Genomic DNA, 22,604 nt, shown 5'->3' on the forward strand with positions numbered 1-22,604 from the left:
GGGCATCTGGTGTGGTACGGTAGCTGACATCAGCCCCAGAGCCTGGTTCTCCTTCCATGGGCCCTTCGAATGTTGGCCTTGGGGCTGTGCCTCTGGAGAGACCACGGGAGAGGAGGGGCAGCCACAGCCCGGGAGCAGGCTGTGGCCCTCCACAGGCACACCTGGGAGAAACCCTGACAAAGCAAAACTGTAATTATGGCCTAACCCAGATATTCTATTTATTTCTTTTTTCTTTTCTTTTGGGTACTAGGGATTGAACCCCAGGGGGTGCTCAACCACCATGATACATCCTCAGCCCTTTTTATATTTTATTTAGAGATAGACAGGGTCTCCCTAAGTTGTTTCTGGCCTTGCTGAGTTGCTGAGGCTGGCATTCAACTCACCAAACTCCTGCCTCAGCCTCCTGAGCTGCTGGAATTATAGGCATGAGCCACTGCACCTGGCTAACCAAGACATTTTAAAACCAACCTTTGTCAGCGAACTTCCATGAGATCTAATCATCCCTGGTCTGTTCGCTGATGGTGTTTGGGCCCAAGTCTGTTGAGCACTCCCAGCTTTCCTTTGTTCCATGTTAAAAACTGTGTCATTGTTCCTGCAGTCACCATGTGTGAGGTGGCAGGGAGACCTTGTGTGGAGTGGATGGTGAGAGGAAGGACAGGCTGCATCTGCGTCTCTTAATTCTTATTCCGTAGTTACCTGGAATGTCGTGGATTTTCTTACTCAAGCTCTGCAGGGCCACTGCGTGCTGCGGTTTACATGCCCTGTTGTCCTGACTTTGAGGACATTAGAAAGCCAGTGGGCAGGAGACACTTTAGCCATGGGGTCTGCCTTGAGCAATGGGACCGTGGCCCCAGAGCAGTCTCTTTGAGCCCAAGAGGAGTGTTCGGTTCGTTTGGGCTGCTGTAACAAATACGCAGAGGACGGTTAAACAACGGATCTCTCACAGTCCTAGAGGCTGGGAAGCCTAAGACCAAGGTATCTGGTGAGGGTCACTGCCTGGTTTGCGGATGCCCTCTTCCTGCAGTGTCCTCACATGGGCAGAAGGAGCAGAGAGAGCTCCTGGGATCTGCCTGGTGCAGATGATAAAGAAAGCAAAGGGCCTTCTGGTGGCCAGTTAGCTTTTCCCAAGGGGCCAGCCCCTGAGTCTACGGGGAGGGCTTGGTGGTTCTGCACCTGGTGAGAACCACTTCCTGCCCTGACAGCCCCTTTGTGGACAGCCGGAGGGCAGGGTGCCTATCTGATGGGTGAGCTGGGGCCTGGGGACCCCAGGACTGCTTCCAGGAACAAGATGTTAAACTCAAAAAGTTGGGGGCCTTCCATGGTGCCCTGCTGTCCTTGCTATTGTTGTCATTTCTTTAAAAGCAGGGGTTTGCTGCCTTGTGCTTGTCACAGGTTGAACCTGGCAAGCGTGACATAATGAACATCCCCGCGTTTCTCCAGGGCCCTGGCTGACACAAGGCAAACTGGGAAGTTAAGCAAAGATCAATTCGCGTTAGCTATGTATTTCATTCAGCAGAAGGTCAGTAAAGGCATCGATCCCCCTCAAGTCCTCTCGCCAGACATGGTCCCACCCTCCGAAAGAGGCACTCCAATTCCGGTGAGTAGCCCCACCCCACCCAGCACCCGTTTTCTTTGCATTGCTTCCCGCCATCGGCCACAAGGTGGCACTGGCACCCTGCATGAGCCCCACAGCGGCCTCGGCCACCTCCCTGCAGTCCAGGCCTTCAGTTCCCCAGAGTGTGGGCTCAACCCACTTCTTCCCCAGCCCGGGAACCAGCACTTTTGTCCCCTCCCACTATGAACTAAAGAGAAGATGATTTTGTCCCTGGGACCTCCTAGTCCCTGCTGTTTTGTGATGTCAGCTTGCCAGTCAGTGACTCTGTACCTGAATTTGGTCCCAGGACAGTTCAAGTTCTCTTGTATCTGGAGAGTTCACTGGTGTGAAAGAGCTTGATGACATTAGCCAGGAGATCGCCCAGTTACAGAGGTATGTTGAAAACTGCTCGTCCTTCTACCCCCTTGTTCTCTTTGGGTCAGATCCAAAGCACTCTGCCAGGTCATTACAGGAAGTACCAGAGGCTTGCATGGAACCGTGGCAGTCAGGTTTCTTCAGAACGAGGAAGGGACATGGATTCCTCTGAGCTCCTGAATTGGCTTATAGGGCCTGAATAATGGCAGCTTCAGTCTGAGTGGGTGTGGGCCTGATCCTGTGGTGACTAGGGCCATACCCATTGACCCCTCCTGACAAACTCACACATTCAGGATGTGACCCGAGGGATGCTGGTGGCGATTTGGTGCAGCTGTGTGTACAGCTGAGGAGTCAGTCAGATGGATCCCCTCTGAGTGCTTGGCATGCACAGTGGCCAGCTCCACCTGCCTCCTGTAGGGGACAGCTGGGGCCACCACAGGGCCTGGGCACCTCAGCAGCACTTCCCACTGCAAACCAGAGGGATGACCCAGCTTGCTCCGTATCCTTGCAGATTTCTCACTGTGGCTCCTGTCCAGCTTTTCCTTCTGTTCTGTCACCCAGGAGGCTCTTCTACCCTGGCCCTCATTCACAGGCCACCCCCTGGGAGGCCTTCCCCAGTCGTCCTGTGCAGGAAAGTTCCCCTCCATAGTCCTTATGGCCCTCCGGTGATGTTCATTTGTGCGTTTGTCATAAGTCTTTCCCACTAGCCTGTGAACAGGTCCTCAGCATTCCATCAGTGCTTGTGAGGGGGCCCAGTGTGTAGCAAGCCTAAATATGGCCGTAGAGAAGACATTGTTTTCTTTTAGCTGTGTAACAAAATCACATAAAATGGAGCATCTCAAAGCAGTGCTAACATATTATCTTGTAGTTCCAAAAGTCAGATGTCCGGGTGAGCTGAACAGGGCTTTCTATGAGGGTCTCACAGCCTAAGGGCAAGGTCAGCTGGCTTTTGTCAGAGGACTTGGGGGGTTGGGAGGGACACTCCACCTCTGAGCTCATCCAGGTGTTGGCAGAAGACAGTTCCTTGCAACTGTGGATCTGAGATCTCTGTTTCTTTGCTGACATCAGCTGTAACCACTCTTGTTCCTAAAGACCATCCACGTTCCTTCTTATATAGCCCCTCCACCTTCTAAGTCGGCAATGTTAGGTCAAGTCCTTGTCATACTTGGGAGGGTTCCAAATTTTTTAGCCACCAGGTGGAGAAAGCGCTCTGCTTCTAAAGGGTGGTTGCATAGAGAGGGAAGCTTCATCGTATTCCCAATCCTACCCACAGTTGGAGGGAGAGGATTTTTGTATCAGTCTATTTTTTTTTTCGTTATTATAACAAAATACCTGAGACCGAGTAATGTAAAAAAGAAAAGAGTTTTCTTAGTTCACAGTTTTGGAGGCTGGAAATCCAAGATGGGGTGACACCATCTGTTTGGCCTCTGGTGAGAACCTCAGGGTGGATGGAATCAGTGTTGTGAGGCCAATCACACAGTGAGATAGGCCACAGGAAGCCACAGGGATTAAGGAGCCAGGCTTTCTCTCTCTCTCTCTCTCTCTCTCTCCTCTCTCTGTCTCTCTCTCTCCTCTCTCTCTCTCTCTCTCCTCTCTCTCTCTCTCTCTCCTCTCTCTCTCCCTCTCCCCCACTGGGAATGGGACCTAGGGGTAATTTACCACTGAGCTACATTCCCATTCTTTTTTTGGAGACAGGGTCTCACTGACTTATCCAGGCTTCCCTCAGTCAGATTTGTGGTCCTTCTGCCTTAGCTTCTCGACTTGCTGGGGTTACAGACCTGCTCCCCTAGGCCTGGCCAGCTTGGTGTTTTACAAAGACTAGATCCATGGAACTAACCAGGCTTCTTATATTAATCTCCTCAGAGGGAGATTAATATAAGAATATAAGAGATCGTCCCTGGCAATCTGATTATCCTGAACCACGCCCCACCTCTTCAAGGTTCCCTCATTTCACCACACCACTGGGGACCAAGCTCCAGCACATGACCCTTTAGGGGACCCACTCAACCCATATCCAAACTTGTAGAGCCAGGAGTCACAGGGTCGTTCTTAGACTTCTGCCCCCACAGACAGGGTTACCACGGCAGCTTTTTGTGGGGATGCACGGAGTTGGCCTCAGGTAGGGCAGAGGGATGTGTGTGCCACAGCAGTGGTTGACTTACTCTGTTTTCATGGAATGTTTTTAACCATTCAGAGAGAAATACTCGCTGGAACAAGACATTAGAGAAAAGGAAGAGGCAATCAGACAGAAAACCAACGAAGTGCAAGTAAGGACATTGTTCGTTTTGGCTAGACCTAATTTGTGTTCAGTGTTGTGTAGGAAACATGCCTGAGAGGCACCAGGTTCTGCACCAGTTAGAAGCTCTTGGGAGCTTCAAAGTGATTTTTTTTTTTTTTTTGGTATACCAAGCATTGAACCCCGGAGCATTTACTGGCTGGGCCACATCCTCAGCCCTGTATGTATTTTATTTACAGACAGGGTCTCGCTTAAGTCTCTTCTAAGTTGTTTAGGTCTCACTAATTTGCTGAGGCTGGCTTTGAACTTGCATTTTTCCTGCCTCAGCCTCCTGAGCTGCTGGGTGAAATTCACTTTTAAAGCATGTGATTCAGTGTCTTCAGCATATTCAATGCACTTAATCATCAACCTGTATGTAGTTCTAGAACATTTCCATCAACCCGAAAGGAATCCCCATAATCAGTATGACTCGTCCCTCCTCCCCACCTCTTTTCTGCCCAACCCCCAGAGGAAAGTAATTTCAGATCCTATACCCACTTTTTATTAATTCATTTATTTTGTGTACTGGGGTTGAACTTGGGGTGTTTTACTGCTGAGCTACTTCTCTCAGCTCTTTTTATTTTTTATTTTGAAACAAGGTCTTGCTAAATTACTGGCCTCAAGTTTGTAATCCTCCTGCCTCAGACTCCCAAGTTGCTGGTATGCGCCATTGTACCTGGTTTCCCACCTCTAAATTGATTATCTTAGGTGGACTTTGTTTTAACCAGTCTCAAGTTCACTTCCCACACCTGTTCCCTAGGAATTACAGAATGACCTCGACCGGGAAACAAGCAGTCTGCAAGAGCTGGAAGCTCAGAAACAGGATGCTCAAGACCGCTTGGACGAAATGGACCAGCAGAAAGCCAAGCTCCGAGACATGCTGAGCGACGTCCGGCAGAAGTGTCAGGATGAGACTCAGATGGTGAGTTCTTGAGTGCAGTGGTAGGGAGGGGGGAGGGGGTGTCCCCAGGCCTTCCTAAACTCTGAGGGCCTGAAAACAGAGTGTCCAGAAGGCCTCCTCGTTAAAACATCGTGTGGAAAAGCATCCAGCATTTGTCCTCACCTCGGAGTCACCCACCCGTGTTCCTAGAATCCATGTCATATAAGTGAATGGCTGTGGTGCCCTGAACCTGTGCCCTGAAATGTGGAGGGGATTCCAGGACACCTCCCTCCTTTGATGTTATCGTTACAGACCAGGGAGGCTGTGGCCTCAGGAACCTGTGACAAGCTGCTGTGACCTCCTGTGTGGCTTGTGTGGGAATGTTCAGCCCCTGAGCCATAGACAGGGCTCGTGCTGTGCCCCTTCTTTCCTGTCTTCATTCTGATGTGGGAACTTGTCTCTGAGGAAATCAGGCCTCTGGGCACCGGTGGGTGACCACCTCTGTGACCAAGCTCCTTTCAAGAATGCGAGACACGAGTCCTTTCTTGGAGGCGTGTTGCATCCTATGCTGTGGCTCTCATTCAGTCATTCATTTTAATGGGCACATAATCATTGTACCTATTCCTGGGGTACAGTGTGATATTTCAGTACATGAAACAACGTGTAAGGGTTAGCTCAGGGAAATTGGCTGGTCTGATCATTACACGTTAAATGTTGATCATTTCAGGCTGGGGTTGTAGTGCGGTGGCAGAGCACTTGCCTAACAAATGTGAGGCACTGGGTTCAATCCCCAGTACCACATTAAATAAATAAATAAACAAACAAACAAACAAACAAACAAATAAATAAATAAATAAAAGTTATTATGTCCGTCTGCAACTAATAATATTCTAAAAGAAATCAATCATTTCTTTGTGTTGGAAACATTCGGAGTCTTCTCTACTTGCTGTTTTGAAGTGTGCAGTGAGAGCTTGCTGTATGTAGTTCTAGAACACCTGTGCTACAGGGTGGGAAAAGTCACTGCCCCAGCAGCTCCTGGACCTGTCGGCTGTCCTCTTTCCCTACTCCTCCCCCACACTCCTGGCCCTGGGAGTCACGGTTCTGTTCCTCAGCTCTGAGGTCAGCATTTTAACTGCCTTGTGTGAGTGAGAACATGTGATGTTTGTCTATCTGTACCTGACTTATGGATTCTTTTGACATCTCCTTTCAGATCTCATCCTTAAAAACCCAAATTCAATCTCAGGAATCAGACTTGAAGTCCCAGGAGGATGACCTGAACCGGGCCAAGTCAGAGCTGACTCGGCTGCAGCAGGAGGAGACCCAGCTGGAGCAGAGCATTCAGGCCGGCCGAGTGCAGCTGGAGACCATCATCAAGTCTCTGAAGTCCACACAGGAGGAGATCAGCCAGGTATTGCCATGGAGGCTGCGGTGTCCCTGCCGTGTGTGGCCGCACCAGGGCTCTTCTGCCAGGCAGTCCCGTGGGCAGGTGTCACTGGCGAGCTCTGAATGGCTGCAGTGCCCCTGTAGATTGCCTTCCATCTCACCCCCTTATTCCTGCGGGTTCTCTTCGTGGAGGCCTGGACAGAAGGTTAAGTGCTGAGTGCTACCCAGGGTGTGTCCCCAGCCCTGTTGACGTTGGCCTGGAGCAGTCTGCCCCCTTCGCCAGCCCTAGCAGAGTCACCAACCTGCAGGGCTGGAGAGAAAGGGGATGGGAGGTCGTGCTTGCTGGTCTGGTCCTCACAGAAGCAAGAAGGACGAGGTCTAGAAACAACTTCCATGTCCATGCAGAGCAGCCGTCCTCTACATGCTGACTGAGGGCAACTTGTCATCAGCGTCAATCCACATGGGACACTGAATTGCCTGGAGTGGTGGCTTCTTGGGACAGACAACTGCTGCCTGCTGGCAGAGGACAGACCCTTCCTTGCTTTCCTATGTGTGATGGTCAAAGGCTGCCACCCTGGCCCTTGGGTGTCCAGTCTATAGAGTGGGTTATGAATCTGGTCCTTGAAAGTATCCAAGTGGCTATCCAGGTGCGGTGGTGCACACCTGCAATTCCAGCAACTCGGGAGGCTGAGGAGGAGGATGGTCTTAGCAATTCAGCAAGACCTTGTCTCAAAATAAAAAATGAAAAAGGGTTTGTGGTAAAGCACCCCTGGGTTCAATCCCTGGTGCCAAAATAAATAAGTAAGTAGAAGCTGTGTTTCTTTCCTGGACTAAACCAGTCACTTTGCTCTCTCTGCCAGTTTGTAGGCAAAAGTTGATCCTTGGTGTACGTCATTCCACGACTGGGTGCCCTGTGTTATGCCTGGTTGTTAGTCAGTGTCCGTGGGATTATTCAGTCTTTTCCCTTCCAACTCTTGGGAGTTTGTAGAATTGAGATGAGACCCAGGACCCCCAGGTAGACAGGAATGATGGCAGTGACTGATGGTACCAATGGCTACTACTTATTAATGCCCACTTGGCCAGACCCTGCAGTGGGTCTTTTCCCCCTTCTTTCTTTCTTTCTTTCGTTGGTCCTGGGAGTGGAGCCCAGGGCCTCATGCCTGCTGGGTGAGCACTCTTCCACTGAGCCACAGCCACAGCCCCTTTTATTTTATTTTTGAGATGGGGCCTTGCTGAGTTGCCCAGGCTGGCCTCAGACATCCGCCACCCTCCTGCCTTGGCTTCCTGAGTAGCTGGGATTACAGGTATGGCCGCCGTGCCTGCTTCCCTGGTGCCTCAGTTGTTTTATTTTGGAGAAGAGGAAGCAGAGGGATGAGGTCGCTGACTTGAGCAGAGGTGAGGCCGAGTTCGGGGGCACACCTGGGTCTCTGAATGCAGAGTGCCTCCTCTTCACGGACACTGCCTTCCTCCTCTGGGCAGGAGGGACAGCATGTGGGGTCTTGGGACCCTGTACAAGAAAGTGATTATTAACTCCAAGCAAAATGGCAAATTTGGGTTTTGTCCAAATTTTATTTTTTTTAAAGATGGACACTTATTTTTATGTATTTTATTTCTTTATTTTTATGTGGTGCTGAGGATCAAACCCAGTACCTCACAAGTACGAGGCAAGTGCTCTGCTGCTGAGCTGCGGCCCCATTTTATCTTACTGAGAGTTGGCAGAACATTTTTTTTAACCTGGGCTCTCTGGAGTAGTAGGAAGGGTCACATCTGGTTTACAAGTGGTCTCCTTTTCTGGTGGCAAAGATGGTCTGCCACTCTTTACCCGTGTGAATGCCCCAAGTTGGGCATTAGGAGTGAAAAGGTCTTGCCTGCCACGTTTCCCTGACTCCCTTGACTGGCGCTGTCTTTGTCGCAGGCGAGAAGCAAGCTTTCGCAGCTGCACGAGAGCCGCCTGGAAGCCCACCGGAGTCTGGAGCAGCATGACCAGGCGCTGGGCGGGGCTCGCGGCGCTGGCCTCTCCGACCTGGCCCCCCTGAGCGACGGCGTCTCCCTGGCAGAGAGGGGAAGTTTTGGAGCCATGGTAAAGGTCGAATAAATGTGTTAGAGCCCCCATCTGCCCCACCTACAGGACCTGCTGGGCCCACCTTGGTTCTGCTCGCCCACAGGCTGACCTTGTTCTGCATGTTAATGCCGGCCTGCAGCCTGGGGTGGGAGACTTGCTCTCCTTCCTGGTGTCCAGGACAAAGCCTGTGATAGGCCTGAATCTTTGTAAAATCCACTTTTCTTTTTTTGTGTGTGGTGCTGGAGATGGAGCCCAGGGTCGTGTCCATGCTAGACGAGCGCTTTTCCATTGAGCCTCACCCAGCCTGTAAAACCCATTTTTAAAGACCTCCATTAGAAGCATTTACAGTGGTCCAACCACCCAAATCTGGAGGGCTTCTCAAACCAACCAGAATTGATTTGGCCTCTTCACTCCCTGTGTGAGGTCCACTAATGGGGGACCTGGGGAGTCCATGCGTATGTTTCCACAAGGAGCACCTTGACTATCAGATAGGGCGTGAAGATTCAAAGCCTGGCAGGCAGCCTCCCAAGGTATTGCTGTTTTGACCACAAATTGGCTTCTTTCCTGAAATTTCGGTTATATTTAAAACTCAGCACTTTATTTGAGACTCGTGTTCTGAGGCTCCGATCAAGCCCTGGGTGGGCTGTCAGGTTCTTAGATGTCTGTGTGCTCTCAGGACAGAGACCCAGACATGTGTGACCCTTCTCTCAGGTTGTCACAGCTCCCTGTTTATGCCAAAGTCTGCCAACGCAGCCCTGAGCCCAGGCCTGTGCGGTGTTCTGTCATGTGGCTAGTGAGTGGGTCTCTGCTATGGAGGGAGCCGCTGGGTGGGTGGCCTGGTGGCTTCCTGGCGCTCTGTTGCCCTTACCTATTGTCCTTTTGCTACCAGCTGCTGCTTCCAGGCTCTGCCTCAGAGTCCTGCTCTCTGCCTCTGGGATTCCTCTTCCCTCTGCGTAATAATGCAGCCTCGCTGTCCACATGGAGGACCTGCCTCTGTTCCTTTCTTGATGTGTTTCTCTCCTTCCTGGCCAAGTACTTGGTTCCAAGAATTTACAGGAATGCACATGCCTCCCTGGACCTTAGCAGACTCTCTTGATGTTCTTCCCTGTGTCTTGTCTCTGGCCCCCGCCACCCTCAGACTCTCCACTGTGGACTGCCGTGCGGGTTCCTGTCCACTCTGGGCCTCGTCAGCTTCTTGTCTAAATTCAAGCAGCAAGCACTCCTCCTCCGTGAGTTCCGTGAGCCAGAGTCTCATGCTTTGCTCCTGGCTGTCCTTGGTGTGTGTGTTTCTGCCTTATGGCCAGCTCTTGGTTTTCTCATCTGGACTGTTGCGTTCGCATAGCTGGCTTGTCCTGTGGTCGTAGTCCAGGGAAGCACTCCCTCTTAAACATCTGTTTTGTGAGTTTTATAAGATTGGTTTCCTTGAGTAGAAGGTGGCATTGAGGTGACAATTTGCAGGTAGCTAGTCACTCCCCTCCCACCCTCCACGGTTTTTGTTTTACCTTGTCATTTTTGTTGTATCTTTTAAGCGAGGCCAAATTTATACAATAATCACTCACTCGTGAAATGTAGACGTCAGATATGTTACATAGAAACCTGCAACTGGTGTCTGAAAGAGAAAGTATTTATCTTGTTGTACAAATACAATTTTTAAAGCAGTTTTGGGTTTGTTTCCATTTCTTAATAAACTGTTTGAAGAGAGGGGTCTTTGTTCACTGCTGCATTTCAAGATTGCTCCAGAGCAGAGTCCATTCTCCTAGTTCTCTAGTTCTCTTTGGGGGTGCAGTGGGGGGCTAGTTCCTGAGAATAGTGTGACCAGAATGGCATATCTGTAACTTGGTGTGCCCCACTCTCCTCAGATCACTAGTGTTCAGCTCACAGGATGTGACTTGTCCAAGAAATGCAGGATTCTTAAAGCCATGTTTATTTACTTGTCTATTCCGTGGTGCTGGGGATGGAACCCGGGGCCTCATGCGCGCTAGGCTACTGAGCCACCCCAGCCCAACGCTGTATCTGTTCCTTGTTTCATCTGGTCGTGGAAATGTGTGCCTCTGCTCTGCACCCAGCCCGCCCGTCTAGGGAGAGAGAGGAATCAGTGGCCCCACACCTCCACGTCACTGAGAGTCGGTTGTGACAGATTGGGTCATCTGTCCCAGGCAGCCCAGAGCTAGCTTCTAGGGATTCTTCCACAGTTATTAAACAGGAACTTGTGAGCTGGAGGTTAAACCTTCAGTGACTTGGAGTCAGCGTGTTGGTGTGGCAGCTGGCCCCAGAGCCACAGCAAGGCTTTGTCCTCAGACAGCTTGCTGCAGTGTACATCAGCTCCCTCTGAGTCGCCCCCCTTTTTCCTATGAGGGGCAGAATTTGACCGCTTGCTGAACTTGCTCGAGACCCCAACCTCTGCGAAGTGCAGGGACAAATCATTCATCCTGGTAGAGTCACGCACTGTGTGACATTTCAGTCCAAGAAGGACCATGTAACCCAACCTTAGGTCACATCCACTGGTGACGTCATAGCTTAGTTTGTGTACATATGCTCTGACAGTCACATAACAACAAAACTGCCTGGTAACACTTGGCGGGTTTCCCTGTTGGTAGCAGCACAGGGCTACATGTGTGGCATCTGTTCCACTGTCCTGGTGGGTGGCAGTGGTGTGGCGCTCACAGCACCTACACGACAGGAAATCAAGTTTTTAATTCAGAGTCCATGAAATGGAATGAAAACCACCTTTCTTTACCTTAGCAACCTGAATCCCGCTAGTCTTTTTTTCTTTTTTGATGGTACAGGGGATGGAATCCAGGGCCCCATGCGTGCTCAGCATGTGCTCCAGCACTGATAGTGTCTTCCTGGGCTCCTCCTCTGATGGGAAGGAGCCAGTTCCTCTTGAATTCTCTCTGGCTGTCAAAGCAGGACTTGCAGCCAGAGTTCCCAGAATCTTAGGTCTCTTCTGCATCGTAGTACCCTGTTATTTCATAGTCTTCATGTCAATCAAAAACACTAAGTACACCAGCTTTTTAATAAAGGTCACTTAACAGCCAAGTGGAAGCTTTCACTGTGAGGCCAAACTGTCGTTCTTAAGCTCACGACTTTATCCAGGTCCTCATCCCTCTCTCTTCCTTTGGAATCAACACATTGCTCATCTGAGGTGCCGTGTGGGAGGCTTTAGTTTCTGGCTGTCATGCTGGCTTCCTCAGATCAGGACTGCTCCGTCTTTCCTCTGTGCCCCAGAACCCTGTGGGTTGCTAGCAGGGCATGTGCTTATCGGGGTCATCAGCACCCTGGCCTCCATACAGCCCACACACCTCTCCAGGTGCGGTGCAGTGGGCCTCTGTGCTTGACTTGCCTGAGCACCCGGCTCGGTCTCCCCACCTTGAAGCTCTGTGGTTGGAGACTCCAGGTAACCCATCCCAGGTAAGAAGGCTGTCTGTGTTCTTCCACAGCCAAGACTGAGGAAGAGACCTGCTCGCCCACTTGACTTCCTTCACAACTAGGATCCATGGCTTTCTCGTACCCGATACCTCTGGGACCATCTTGTGGCCCTAAATCAGCCATCCCAGGCAGGATCAGCTTTGTTAGAAAATTTATTTTAGACCTTTAATGTCATTTCCCCAAACCGTTGCCTGTGTTGTCATAGAAGCCTTGGCTTTGACACGACTTGGACTTGGTTGGTTGGAATAATGGGTCCGTTTCCAGTCCCACAGATGCAGATGTTTCTGCCAGATTCAGGAAGGGTAGTATGCTTTTTAAAAATACCACGGGGGAACACTCATGTTTTCACTGAGGGTGTGTCTTTAAGCAAACATGCCCCTTGTTTCTAAACCAAGCACACTGTTCCAGGGATGTCACAAACTCACCCCCTTTCAAGCCATTTTCCACTATGAAAATATGCTTTTCAAAAGTAAATGTTTTTTTCTTCTGGTTTGAATATGCTTGCTTGTTTCTAGAAATAAGCACCTTTTTTTAAAAATGCAAAGTGCTGTATATGCTCTAGTAGTTCTAACTGCATAAGTCCCCATTTCCTCCCAGGGTGCAAACACCCAGCATGCTTCTTGGTGTAGCAATTAGACTTTTTTTTTTTTTTGGCGCCAGGGATTGAACCCAGGGTGCTTAACCACTGAGCCATATCCCTGGCCCCCCCCCCCCTTTTTTTTATTTTGAAACAGGGTCTTGCTGAGTTGCCACAATACATTTTTAAGTGCCCATATTGCTGACATTCACTGAAACAAGATGATGGAGGGAGCGCACACTTCACAGTGGGGTCAGGGCTCTGGCTGCTGGGTGACTCTTAAACTTTATCTCCTTTGTGACATTTCCAAAAATACTGCATGTTTTTAACTCAGTGTTTTATTTTATTTAATTTATTTATTTTTTTTGAGACTGGATCTCACTGTGTTGCCTGGGCTGTCCTCAAACTCCTGGGCTCAAGTGATCCTTCTGCCTCGGCCTCCGTAGTAGCTGGGACAGAGGTGTGCGCCCCCGCCCTGGCAATAAACAAATGAAATCCAATCATGGCACATAGACAGCATGAAAACTCACTGTCTTAACCACGTTTAGGTGCACAGCTCTGGTCTTAAGCACATTCACCCACCTCCAGCTCTGTCCCACCTTCCCAAATTGGAACTGGGTCCATGCAACACTCGCTGCCCATTCCCACCTGCTTAGCCTCTGGCATCCACCTTTCTACTTTCTGTTTCTGTGCATTTGATGACTAGGGGACCTCCTATGAGTGGGACCATTTGGTGTTTGTCTTTTGGGGATCTGCTTATTCCCGCCCCCCCTCCCCCCCGGGCATGATGTCCTGAAAGTTCATCCACATTGTAGCATGTAACTGAGTTTCCTTCCTTTTTTGTGGCTCAATAATATTCCCCTACACAGATGGATCACATTTGTTTACTTATTTATCCATTGATAGACATCTGAGTTGTTTTCAACCAAATCGATTTTTATTTTAGAATGGTAAATTTATAGGAAAATTGCAAACATAGTGCAGAATTTCCCTGTGACCCTTATGGTATATTTGTCACAAATAGTGAACCAGTGGTGAATGTTGTTATTAACTCAAGCCCACATTTCAGTGATTTTTTTTTTTCCCCTAAGTCATTCTCAGGGTCACAGAACTTCAAGTGGAAATGCGAGTTAGGGGTAGAATTCTGTATTTCAGCTGCTTTAAATCAAATAACAAAATCTCTGTCCTGTCTCTTCACAACATTCTAGGATGACCCTTTCAAAAATAAAACCTTGTTATTTAGCAACAACACACAAGAATTGCATCCGGATCCTTTCCAGGCGGAGGACCCCTTCAAGTCTGACCCATTTAAAGGAGCTGACCCCTTCAAAGGTATCTCACTTGGAACCCACTTTCCCATTGATGGCTCTTTGCTTTATTCCATTTAGAGTTGGGCGATGGCAGAAAAGCTAGGAATTGTACAGTCTGAAATGCAGGAGGCAAGGTGTTCTTCGTGCCTATAGAAAGTCTCTGACTCTTGCCTCACACGAAGCACTAACAAACTGAAGCCACCGGTTCCCCTGAGAAGGACTCCAGCTCCCAGCAAGACTCCCAAGGCTGAGGGCAGCAGCGCTGGCCCTTCGGCCTTCCAAGGCTTCATTTCCTCATCTCCAGCAGGCCGAGTCCTCCTTGCTCCCCTCACAGGGTTCCTGCAGTAGTCGGAGCAGTGATTATGAAAGCCAGTCCCCTGCAAATCCCAGGTTCCTACATCAACCTAAGCTCTTAGTCATGAGTTTACCCAGAATCACCACAAGTCAAGAATAACAGAAAAAATCTGGAAACAAGGTTTCCTATCTTCTTCAAATTTCTCAGAGCCAAGGAGCACTTCTAAGAAGCCTATCTGTACATTTCTGAGAAGAACGCCAAGCTAGGGAGAAGGCCGTGGGAGTCCCCTCTGAGTTTCAGACCTGGGCGGGAGCCCTCTGGGGTCTAAGAGATGAATGGGGCAGTTCCCCAAGCTCAGGGCTGCTATTTCTCACTGGGGCACGCGGGGACTGGGATAGCCCGGGGTTCCTCTTGCTGACGGAGGTGGGAGGCCCTGAGATGGAAGGGGACATGGTGTAAAAAGAGAAGTGTGGATGTTCCCAGCTCTGGCCAATGTCGACCAGCCACCATACCTTCCCTTTCATCTCAAGTGTCCTCGCCAAGAAAAACCGCCTCAGCCAGCGGCCCTGCCTGTTCCCCTACTTTCCTGTGCCCAGAAAGGGAAACAGCAGGCAGGACACAGCAGAGAAGGAGATTATGGTCTCCTTAACTCAGGCAGGTGGGAGTCAGTGAGAGCCTGGTGGGTGGGCTGTGGTGTCCAGGGCCTGCTTCCTGGCTGTTCTTGGCCCACTGAGCTCAGCATGTCTCTCTCCAATCCAGGTGACCCATTCCAGAATGACCCCTTCGCCGAACAACAGGCTGCGTCAACAGGTAAAGGCCTTTGTTACATGTTTCTTGGACGAGTCCTCAGACTGTTTGCAGCCTTAGTTCAGGTTGAGGAACATGGAGAAAGTCCCCAGCTTCCCTGGCAGCTCTTAGAGTGAGCCGTAGGGAGGCCGGTCCCAGAGGGAACCTGACTGTGGAACCAGCCTCCCTCTGACCTGATGCCCATTACCACTGTCACTGTACCTGAGGCGCAGGCCCCGGTGCAGAGTTCCTGGGGGCCAGGTATGCAGAGCAAAGTGATCACTCATGTCACAGTCCCCTGGGTCCACCTGTCCTTCGTAGTACCCCTGCCCCATGGGACTCTATCCACAAAAACCAGAATGGTGACAGCAAGACGGAAAAAGATGTCATCGCACTGTGCGTGAGCCTGGTGGCTTGTTCTCCCTGACAGTGGCTCCCAGTCCTTTGGCAAGTCCCTGTCTACACCCTGCCTTTGGGCATTCAGTGTGTGGAATTTACCTCGCCTGCTGGCTGGCTTCTTCCTTCTGAGGTGACATTCCTTAACATAACATGTCACCATTTTAAAGTGCACAATTTGGTGGCACTTGGTATGTTCACAGTGTTGTGCATCTGTCACCTCTCTAATCCCAAAGTATTTGCATCCCCTGAAGGAGACCCTGTCCCCACTGCAGTCTTTTCTAATTGCTCTCCCCACCCCTGCTTTCTGTCTCTGAGGATCTGCCCACGTTGCCTATTATTATTTTTAAAATCAGCTTTGTCAAATGGTGTAATTTACACACAAATACAATTCACCAATTTTAAGCATACACCCTTCCCACCTGTGGGTTCTGCATCCATGGCTGTAGTGAGTCTCAAATCAAAAAATACTAAGAAAAACATTGCAGCCGTACTGAGCGTGTTCAGAGAATGGCAAGTATTTGTGCAGCAGTCACACTGGATTAGGTATTGTATGTCACCTAGACGTGATCTAATGTCTTCAGGAAGGTGTTCATAAGTTCAGTGCAAACACTATACCATTTTTTAGAAGGGTCTTGAGTATCTGAGGATTTGGTGCTGTGAGGGTCCTGGACCCAACTCTCAGGGACACTGAGGGATACTTGTTTGAGATGAATTTTGACAGCTGTGTAGAGTTGGGTGAGTCTGGAGATCACTGTCACCCTGAAGGGCTCCCTGATGCCCACGCCCTTTTTCTCGGCCTCTGTCCTCTCTGGGTAACCACTGCCCACTGTGTCATGGTCGTCCTTGCCTCTTCCAGAGCTCATGTGAGTGGTCCACACAGTCGTGTGCTCTGCTGGGTTCCGATGGGTTCTCTCCTAACGTCATCGCTCATGGGACATTTTCCTTCACTTTCCAAAACACCTTCTAGATCCATTTGGAGGGGATCCTTTTAAAGAAAGTGACCCATTCCGTGGCTCCACCACTGACGACTTCTTCAAGAAGCAGACAAAGAGTGACCCCTTTACCTCAGACCCATTCTCGAAAAACCCTTCCTTAACTTCAAAGGTGAGTGGCGTGGGGAGGCCTTGGGGGATGGCTGTGTGCTGCTTGGTGTGGGTGAGTGCCACCTTCCCGACAGCGTCCTCCCTGTGCTCCTCGTGAGCGTGGGCCACAGCGTCTTTGTAAAGCTGGCCAGGTTTCTCCAGGGGTTGGGGTCATGGGCCCGGCCTCCTTCCTGGGTAGGGAGGTGGCCGTTTGGCCCTGTACTGCCGAGGCTCCTCCTGTGTGCCATGGTGTCCCAGTCAGCTGCCCAGGGGGCCAAGGCAGGGTGGAATGTGTCCTTACTGCTCCGAGTCTTCTGCCATCCCCTTTACCTGCTGCAGTCACCTGCTTTCACTGCCACTTTGTCCAAAGTGTCACAGCTGGGTGCAGTGACACCCAGTTGCTGCAGAAGCAGAGGCAGGAGGATCACTGGAGCCTGGGAATTTTAAGCCAGCCTTGGCAACATGGTACGACCCCATCTCAAAACAATTAGCACACATTCAAAAACAGACCAGGCCAGACCACCCCTGGGGTCTTCCTAGTACACAGCACTGATGGTAGCCTGGGCCTGCCTGCCAGAGTGGAAGTCACTCTGTTTTCTATTCTTATAACAAAATGCCTGAGGCTGGGAACTTTAATTTTGGTCCTCTGGTGAGGGCCTCTTTATATCCCAACACTACAGAGAAGTGGAAAGGGAGATAGCCATGTGCACAAGGGGCATGTGTATGAGCAAGGAAGCCTACGGTTGGGGTGGGGCCAGGCTTGTGCTTTTTACCCCAACCCCCTGGAGGGAATTAATCCTAGCACTCCTGCCCATCCTGACTGGGGCCATAAGTGGAAAGTTCCACATCTAACCTCATATGAATTATCACAGTGAAATGCAGATACGCTAACAATGCGATGTAAGATCACCGCTCGGCTGTGTGTGTGAGGTGTGTAAGAATCATAAATGAATATATCATTATATATATGCAGATGTTCCAAAATCCAAAGCCCAAATCAAATTGGCCCAAAAAATTTTAGATAAGGGATGCTCAAACTTTCATTTTATTATTAGCATAAAAATTACTTAATGTCCTTAAGATTTATAGTGATAATTTTTCATTCCCGATCTGTTTATGAATTTCGTTGATCTTTTCCATAAACCAGCTTTTGGCTTCTGTAATTTTGTCTACTCTTCTGTTTCATTGCTTTCTTCTCTTTATTATATCCTTACTCCTTATTTTGGATCTGTTTTTCTTTTCCACTTCTAAAACCTTAAGATCCAACTTTCAGTCATCATTTTTTAGCTTTGTTTTCTAATATACATTGAAAGTGACATGTTTCCCTCAGACATTGCTGTAGCTGCACCCCATACATTTAGGTAATTCATATTCGTCACTCAGTTGGAGGTATTGTCAGGTGGCTTATGGTTTTCTTTTTACCTGTAGATTATTTAGAAGATATTGTTGCATTTCTAGACGAACCCCTTTTTTCCTAATTATTTTATAATATTGATTTGTCTTTAAATCTGTAATTAGAGAATATATTCTGTGTTCTCATTCCTTTTAAATTTATTGAGAATTGTGGATCGTGCTCTATATTGGTGACTACCGCATACACTAGAGAAGAATTTGTATTTGTCTTTATGATTTGTTTCTTTGTTTGCCTTTTATCTCTACCAATAACTGAAAGAGGGGTGTTAAAATAGTCTCTTATGATTGTGGGATTGTGTGTGTTCTCCCTTTAATTCTGTCGAGTTTTGCTTTGATGCTCTGTCAGGTACATACAGTGTACCTGATACACTGTGATGTTGTGTCTCCTGAGGCAACAGCCTTTGGACGTGTGGTGATATTCTTTGTCTTTAAACCTATTTTACCACATATCAGAATCAAATCATCTTCTTCATGGTTACTCACTATCTATCTTTCTTTCAGGCATTTACTTCCAATCTACTCAGGGCTTTGAAGGTTGTCTTTTATAATTGACATATTGTGGACTGGGGATGTGGCTCAAGCGGTAGTGCCCTCACCTGGCATGCGTGTAGCCTGGGTTCGGTCCTCAGCACCACATACAAATGAAGAGGTTGTGTCCGCCGAAAACTAAGAAATAAATATTAAAAATTCTCTCTCTCTCTCTCTCTCTCTTTCTCTCTCTCTCTTTGTCTTTAGAAAAAAATAATAATAATTGACGTATTGTTAGAGCTCTTTTAAAATTCAGTCTGGAAGGCTGTCTTTTAAATGAAGTATCTAGTTCATTAACATTGAACATTCACTTCGTTGGCCTTAAGCCTACTGTTTAATTACTTATGTGCCTTTTATTCCCATACTTGTTCCTTTGTTTTCATTTTCCTGTTAAGTCAGCCAGCTTTTTGCACAGTGACTAAGGACCTGAGCTGACGTTAGCAATATCAGAGTGCTGCCGGAAGGGAGACCCATACTCAGAAATCACCCAGCAAGGCAAGTCTCACTTCTGCCCAAGGTGAGCTCCCACACACCTGGCCAGCAGCACTCTGGGCGGGGTCTGCCCAGGTGTTCTCCCCAAGGCAGCAGCCTCCCGCTCTGGTAGGAGGAGTTCAGGGTCCTGCTCTAGGCAATGGACTGATCTACAACCGGGGAGGGCGGGGGGGCATAATGTGATCAGATGGCCTACTGCACTTCAGACGTGGGACCGGAGATTGAGGGCAGAGGGGGACGTGTCGTGAGGCTCAAGATGGCTCCACATGGTTCAACCACATGCTTTTGTAACTTAAAATAGCCTCATCTGACCATACATTATGAAATTGAGGTTCTAGATTATAGCAAACACATTTTCGTTACATATTAGAAACTCACGCTATAGGTTTGACAGAAAAGAGAACATTAATCTTACAATAATCAACTTAGAAGAGCAACAGATTACTTTCCTGGCCTTAGCATGTGGTCACTTGGCTGTGTGGCTGTGGGCAACACAGCAGGTCCTGGTGGGGCCACGTGGCTGCTCTTCACAGCAGCGAATAGAGAAGAAGGGACCAGGGTTCCAGCAGCACCTTCAAGGGCAAGTCCCAGTGGCCAGTCCCTCACTAGTCCCTGCCTGCTGTGGGCTCACCCCTCCCCAGCGTGGCCTTTGGAGGTGCTGTCGAAACCACAGCACCGTCTTCTGTGTTGTTTGGATGTTTTCTAGAATTTCCTTTTATCCCATATCTTTGCATTTTGATTATAACCCTTTAATTTTTTTTTTTTTTATAAAGGTTGCTTTAGGGACTAACAAGTAGAATTCAAATTTTCATAGTCTACATGGCGTTGACATTGTATACGTCATGTTAAATGTAAAATTTGCAGCCACATAAGTTTCTATTCCTCTACCAATATAGCTGTCACATAGTGCCATACATCTAAATACATTATAAACTCTGTAACACACAGTGTTCATTTTTATTTAATCCATTGTTTATATTTTAAAGAAATGAAGAAGAAAATATTGCCTTTTGGTTTTACCCAAATAATTACCATTTCTAATGCTTTTTATTTCTTTGTGAAAATGGACGTTGCCTCCATTATCATTTTTCTTTAGTCTACGAACGTCCATACACACTGGTAGTGCAGTCTGCTGTCCTGCGTTCTTGTCCCCCTCCCCCATGTGTGCTCTCTCTCTTTTCCTTTTTTTTTTTTTAATTTTTTAATTTTTTTAGTTGTTGATAGACCTTTATTTTATTTATTTATATGTGGTGCTAAGAATTGAACCCGGTGCCTCACACATGCCAGGCAAGTGCCCTACCGCTGAGCCACAGCCCAGCCCTCACTTTTCCTTTTTGTGGTGCCAGGATTGACCCCAAGGCGTTGGGCACCCGAGGTTGCTCTCCCACTGAGCTGCACCCCAGCCCTGTTGGCATTCTTGGAGAATACTTGTACTCCATGCGGTATTCTTTTTTCTTACTTTTGGTGCTTTTGGGGTAGTCCATTGTCCTTGATGAAAAGTCACTAATCTTGAATAGTTGTCATTTTGTAGGCAATCTATTATTTTTCTATGACTGTGTTTAAGATTCTGTCTTTGGCGGGGCGCAGTGGCACACACCTGTAATCCCAGAGGCTCCAGAGGCTGAAGCAGGAGGATCGCAAGTTCAAAGGCAGCCTCAGCAAAAGCAAGGTGCTCAGGCAACTCAGTGAGACCCTGTCTCTAAATAACATGCAAAATAGGACTGGGGATGTGGCTCAGTGGCTGAGCGCCCCGAGTTCAATCTGTGCTGCCCCCCTCCCCCCACAGAATAGATTCTCTCATTATCCTTGGTTTTCAATGGTTTGTGAAGTATCTGGATGTGATTTTCTTTGTATTTATGCTGTTTAGGATTTGCTGAGCTTCTTGAATTTATAAATTATGTTTTCCACCAAATTTATTAAGTTTTTAGCCCTGAGTTATTTGAGGTGGCATGTGTGGTGCTGAGGATCTAGGCAAGCACTCTACTCTGAGCTGCACACCCAGCCTCAGTTTTTATTTGAAAGTGTTTTCCTGCCCTGCCCTATTTTTTCTCTCCTCACTTTCCAGGATACAGTCACCCACACTTAGACCTTTAGTTCTTCTCCCACAGGCTCCTCCTCTCTTTTCATTCTCTGTTCTCTTTCAGACTGGGTGATTTCTACTGATCTCTCTTCCACTTCACTTATTCTTCCCTCTGTCATTGCTTATATAGCTAACCTAGGAAAGTTTTTATTCTGTGTATTGTACTTTTCCGTTCTAGAATTCCCATTTGTTTCTTTTGAATACTGTTTCTCTGCTAAGATCATCTATCTTTTTAAGTTGAAGTTGAAGCATATTTTCCTTTATCTCATTGAGTACAGTTATGATTGTGGCTTTAAAGTTACCCTTGTCTGAGAATTCCAACCTCTTGGTTATCTTGAGATTAATGCCACAGAGTGACTTTTCCTTTGGGAATTGATCACGTTTTCTGGACCTTTGTATGTTGATGGTTCAGAAATGTGTCCTGCACACTGTTTGTCTGTTGTGAAGCTGGAGTTCCCTAATATTCTCCCAGAGCACATGGATGCTTTCATTTCAGCAGGTAATTGACTTGGTGAAACTCACTGCGAACACTCTCCCTGACCTTCAGCTGACAAAGGCTCAGGTCTCATTTTAATTCCCATGGCCTCAACTGTCAGCTGCTTTGAATCTGTCCTCGGCCACTCAGTGCAGGGATCAGCCTGAGACTTTGGCAGCGTGCATCATGAAATTTGGGCTTCTATTCTCTGCCTCTCCTTTCCAGTTCCTCTTCCCTCTTCTATGGTCATGATCATCCCATCGTCTGGTGTGCAGGCCAGAAAGACAGCAAGTTTCCTACTTGAATTCTAACCACCTGTGCTGTGCCGCAGCTGTGCAGCACCTTCAGGGTATAGCTGTCAGAGCGGAAACTCACCCTCACACTGTGTTCTTCTGCCTGATCTTATTCTTCTCCAAAGTCTCCTTGCTTTGATTCACTTTCCAAGTCTTTAGGTTGCTGCTTTTTTTTTTTTTAATTAAATCCAGATTTTGTAGATGTTATCTGTAAAAGGGTCAATATATTAGCATTATACCCTACTATCTGGGTCAAGTGTAAGTGATCTCACCCTCCCTGTGGCCTGGCACTGTGTACGGGCTCCTTAGATGTCCGGGGAGTTGGCTGAACGTGTGGATGATGGAACAGATGCTGCTTTTTACACCTCTTCTCTCTTCTCACTCAGCTCGACCCCTTTGAATCAAGTGATCCCTTTTCATCCTCCAGTGTCTCCTCAAAAGGATCAGGTGAGAACAATGGCTTATTTTCCCTCCTGACTGTTCCTTGGGAGTAGAGGAGCCCACCTAGTTTATACTTTTCTTTCCCAAACTGAACGTGGCCTCAGTGTGCACGTCATTAGTTGAGGGCTCCCAGATCCTTGCCTGAGAGACCATTAGGCCAAGGTGGATGCCCCCTGGCAGCTCTTTTTCCCAAGCAAGAGCTGGATCTTCCAGAGCGGGAGTGGACAGTGGGAGTTCAGTAATAACACAGTTACTCGTTCCTCGTTAAACCTTTAGTATGTCTTTACTGTTTCTCCCCAAAAAATCCACAGTTGGACTGTGGGTGCTGACTTGTGCTGGGTCTTCTGAGTTTGAAGGAACCTTGGCTCCCAGAGTAAAATTCAGATGCTCACCCAAGCCTTAAAATAAGGGAGCATTTGCTTCTGGGCACAGGTC

General features: G+C 48.4%; 1 protein-coding gene across 8 annotated transcripts in view; it reads left to right on the top strand.

Moving 5' to 3' along the window:
* Eps15l1 (epidermal growth factor receptor pathway substrate 15 like 1) overlaps positions 1 to 22,604 on the top strand; it is a 103,013-nt gene that overhangs the window by 51,059 nt on the left and 29,350 nt on the right. For all 8 annotated transcript variants that reach the window (XM_076846662.1, XM_076846671.1, XM_076846653.1 and 5 more), the window contains 10 exons: positions 1,441 to 1,597; positions 1,902 to 1,987; positions 4,164 to 4,236; positions 5,005 to 5,166; positions 6,335 to 6,532; positions 8,423 to 8,587; positions 13,784 to 13,907; positions 14,940 to 14,990; positions 16,333 to 16,469; positions 22,115 to 22,175. In XM_076846662.1, the coding sequence (XP_076702777.1) occupies positions 1,441 to 1,597; positions 1,902 to 1,987; positions 4,164 to 4,236; positions 5,005 to 5,166; positions 6,335 to 6,532; positions 8,423 to 8,587; positions 13,784 to 13,907; positions 14,940 to 14,990; positions 16,333 to 16,469; positions 22,115 to 22,175 (1,214 nt within the window). The remainder of the gene's footprint in view (positions 1 to 1,440; positions 1,598 to 1,901; positions 1,988 to 4,163; positions 4,237 to 5,004; positions 5,167 to 6,334; positions 6,533 to 8,422; positions 8,588 to 13,783; positions 13,908 to 14,939; positions 14,991 to 16,332; positions 16,470 to 22,114; positions 22,176 to 22,604) is intronic.

Source organism: Callospermophilus lateralis, chromosome 1, assembly GCF_048772815.1.
Source record: "Callospermophilus lateralis isolate mCalLat2 chromosome 1, mCalLat2.hap1, whole genome shotgun sequence".
NCBI lineage: Eukaryota > Metazoa > Chordata > Mammalia > Rodentia > Sciuridae > Callospermophilus > Callospermophilus lateralis.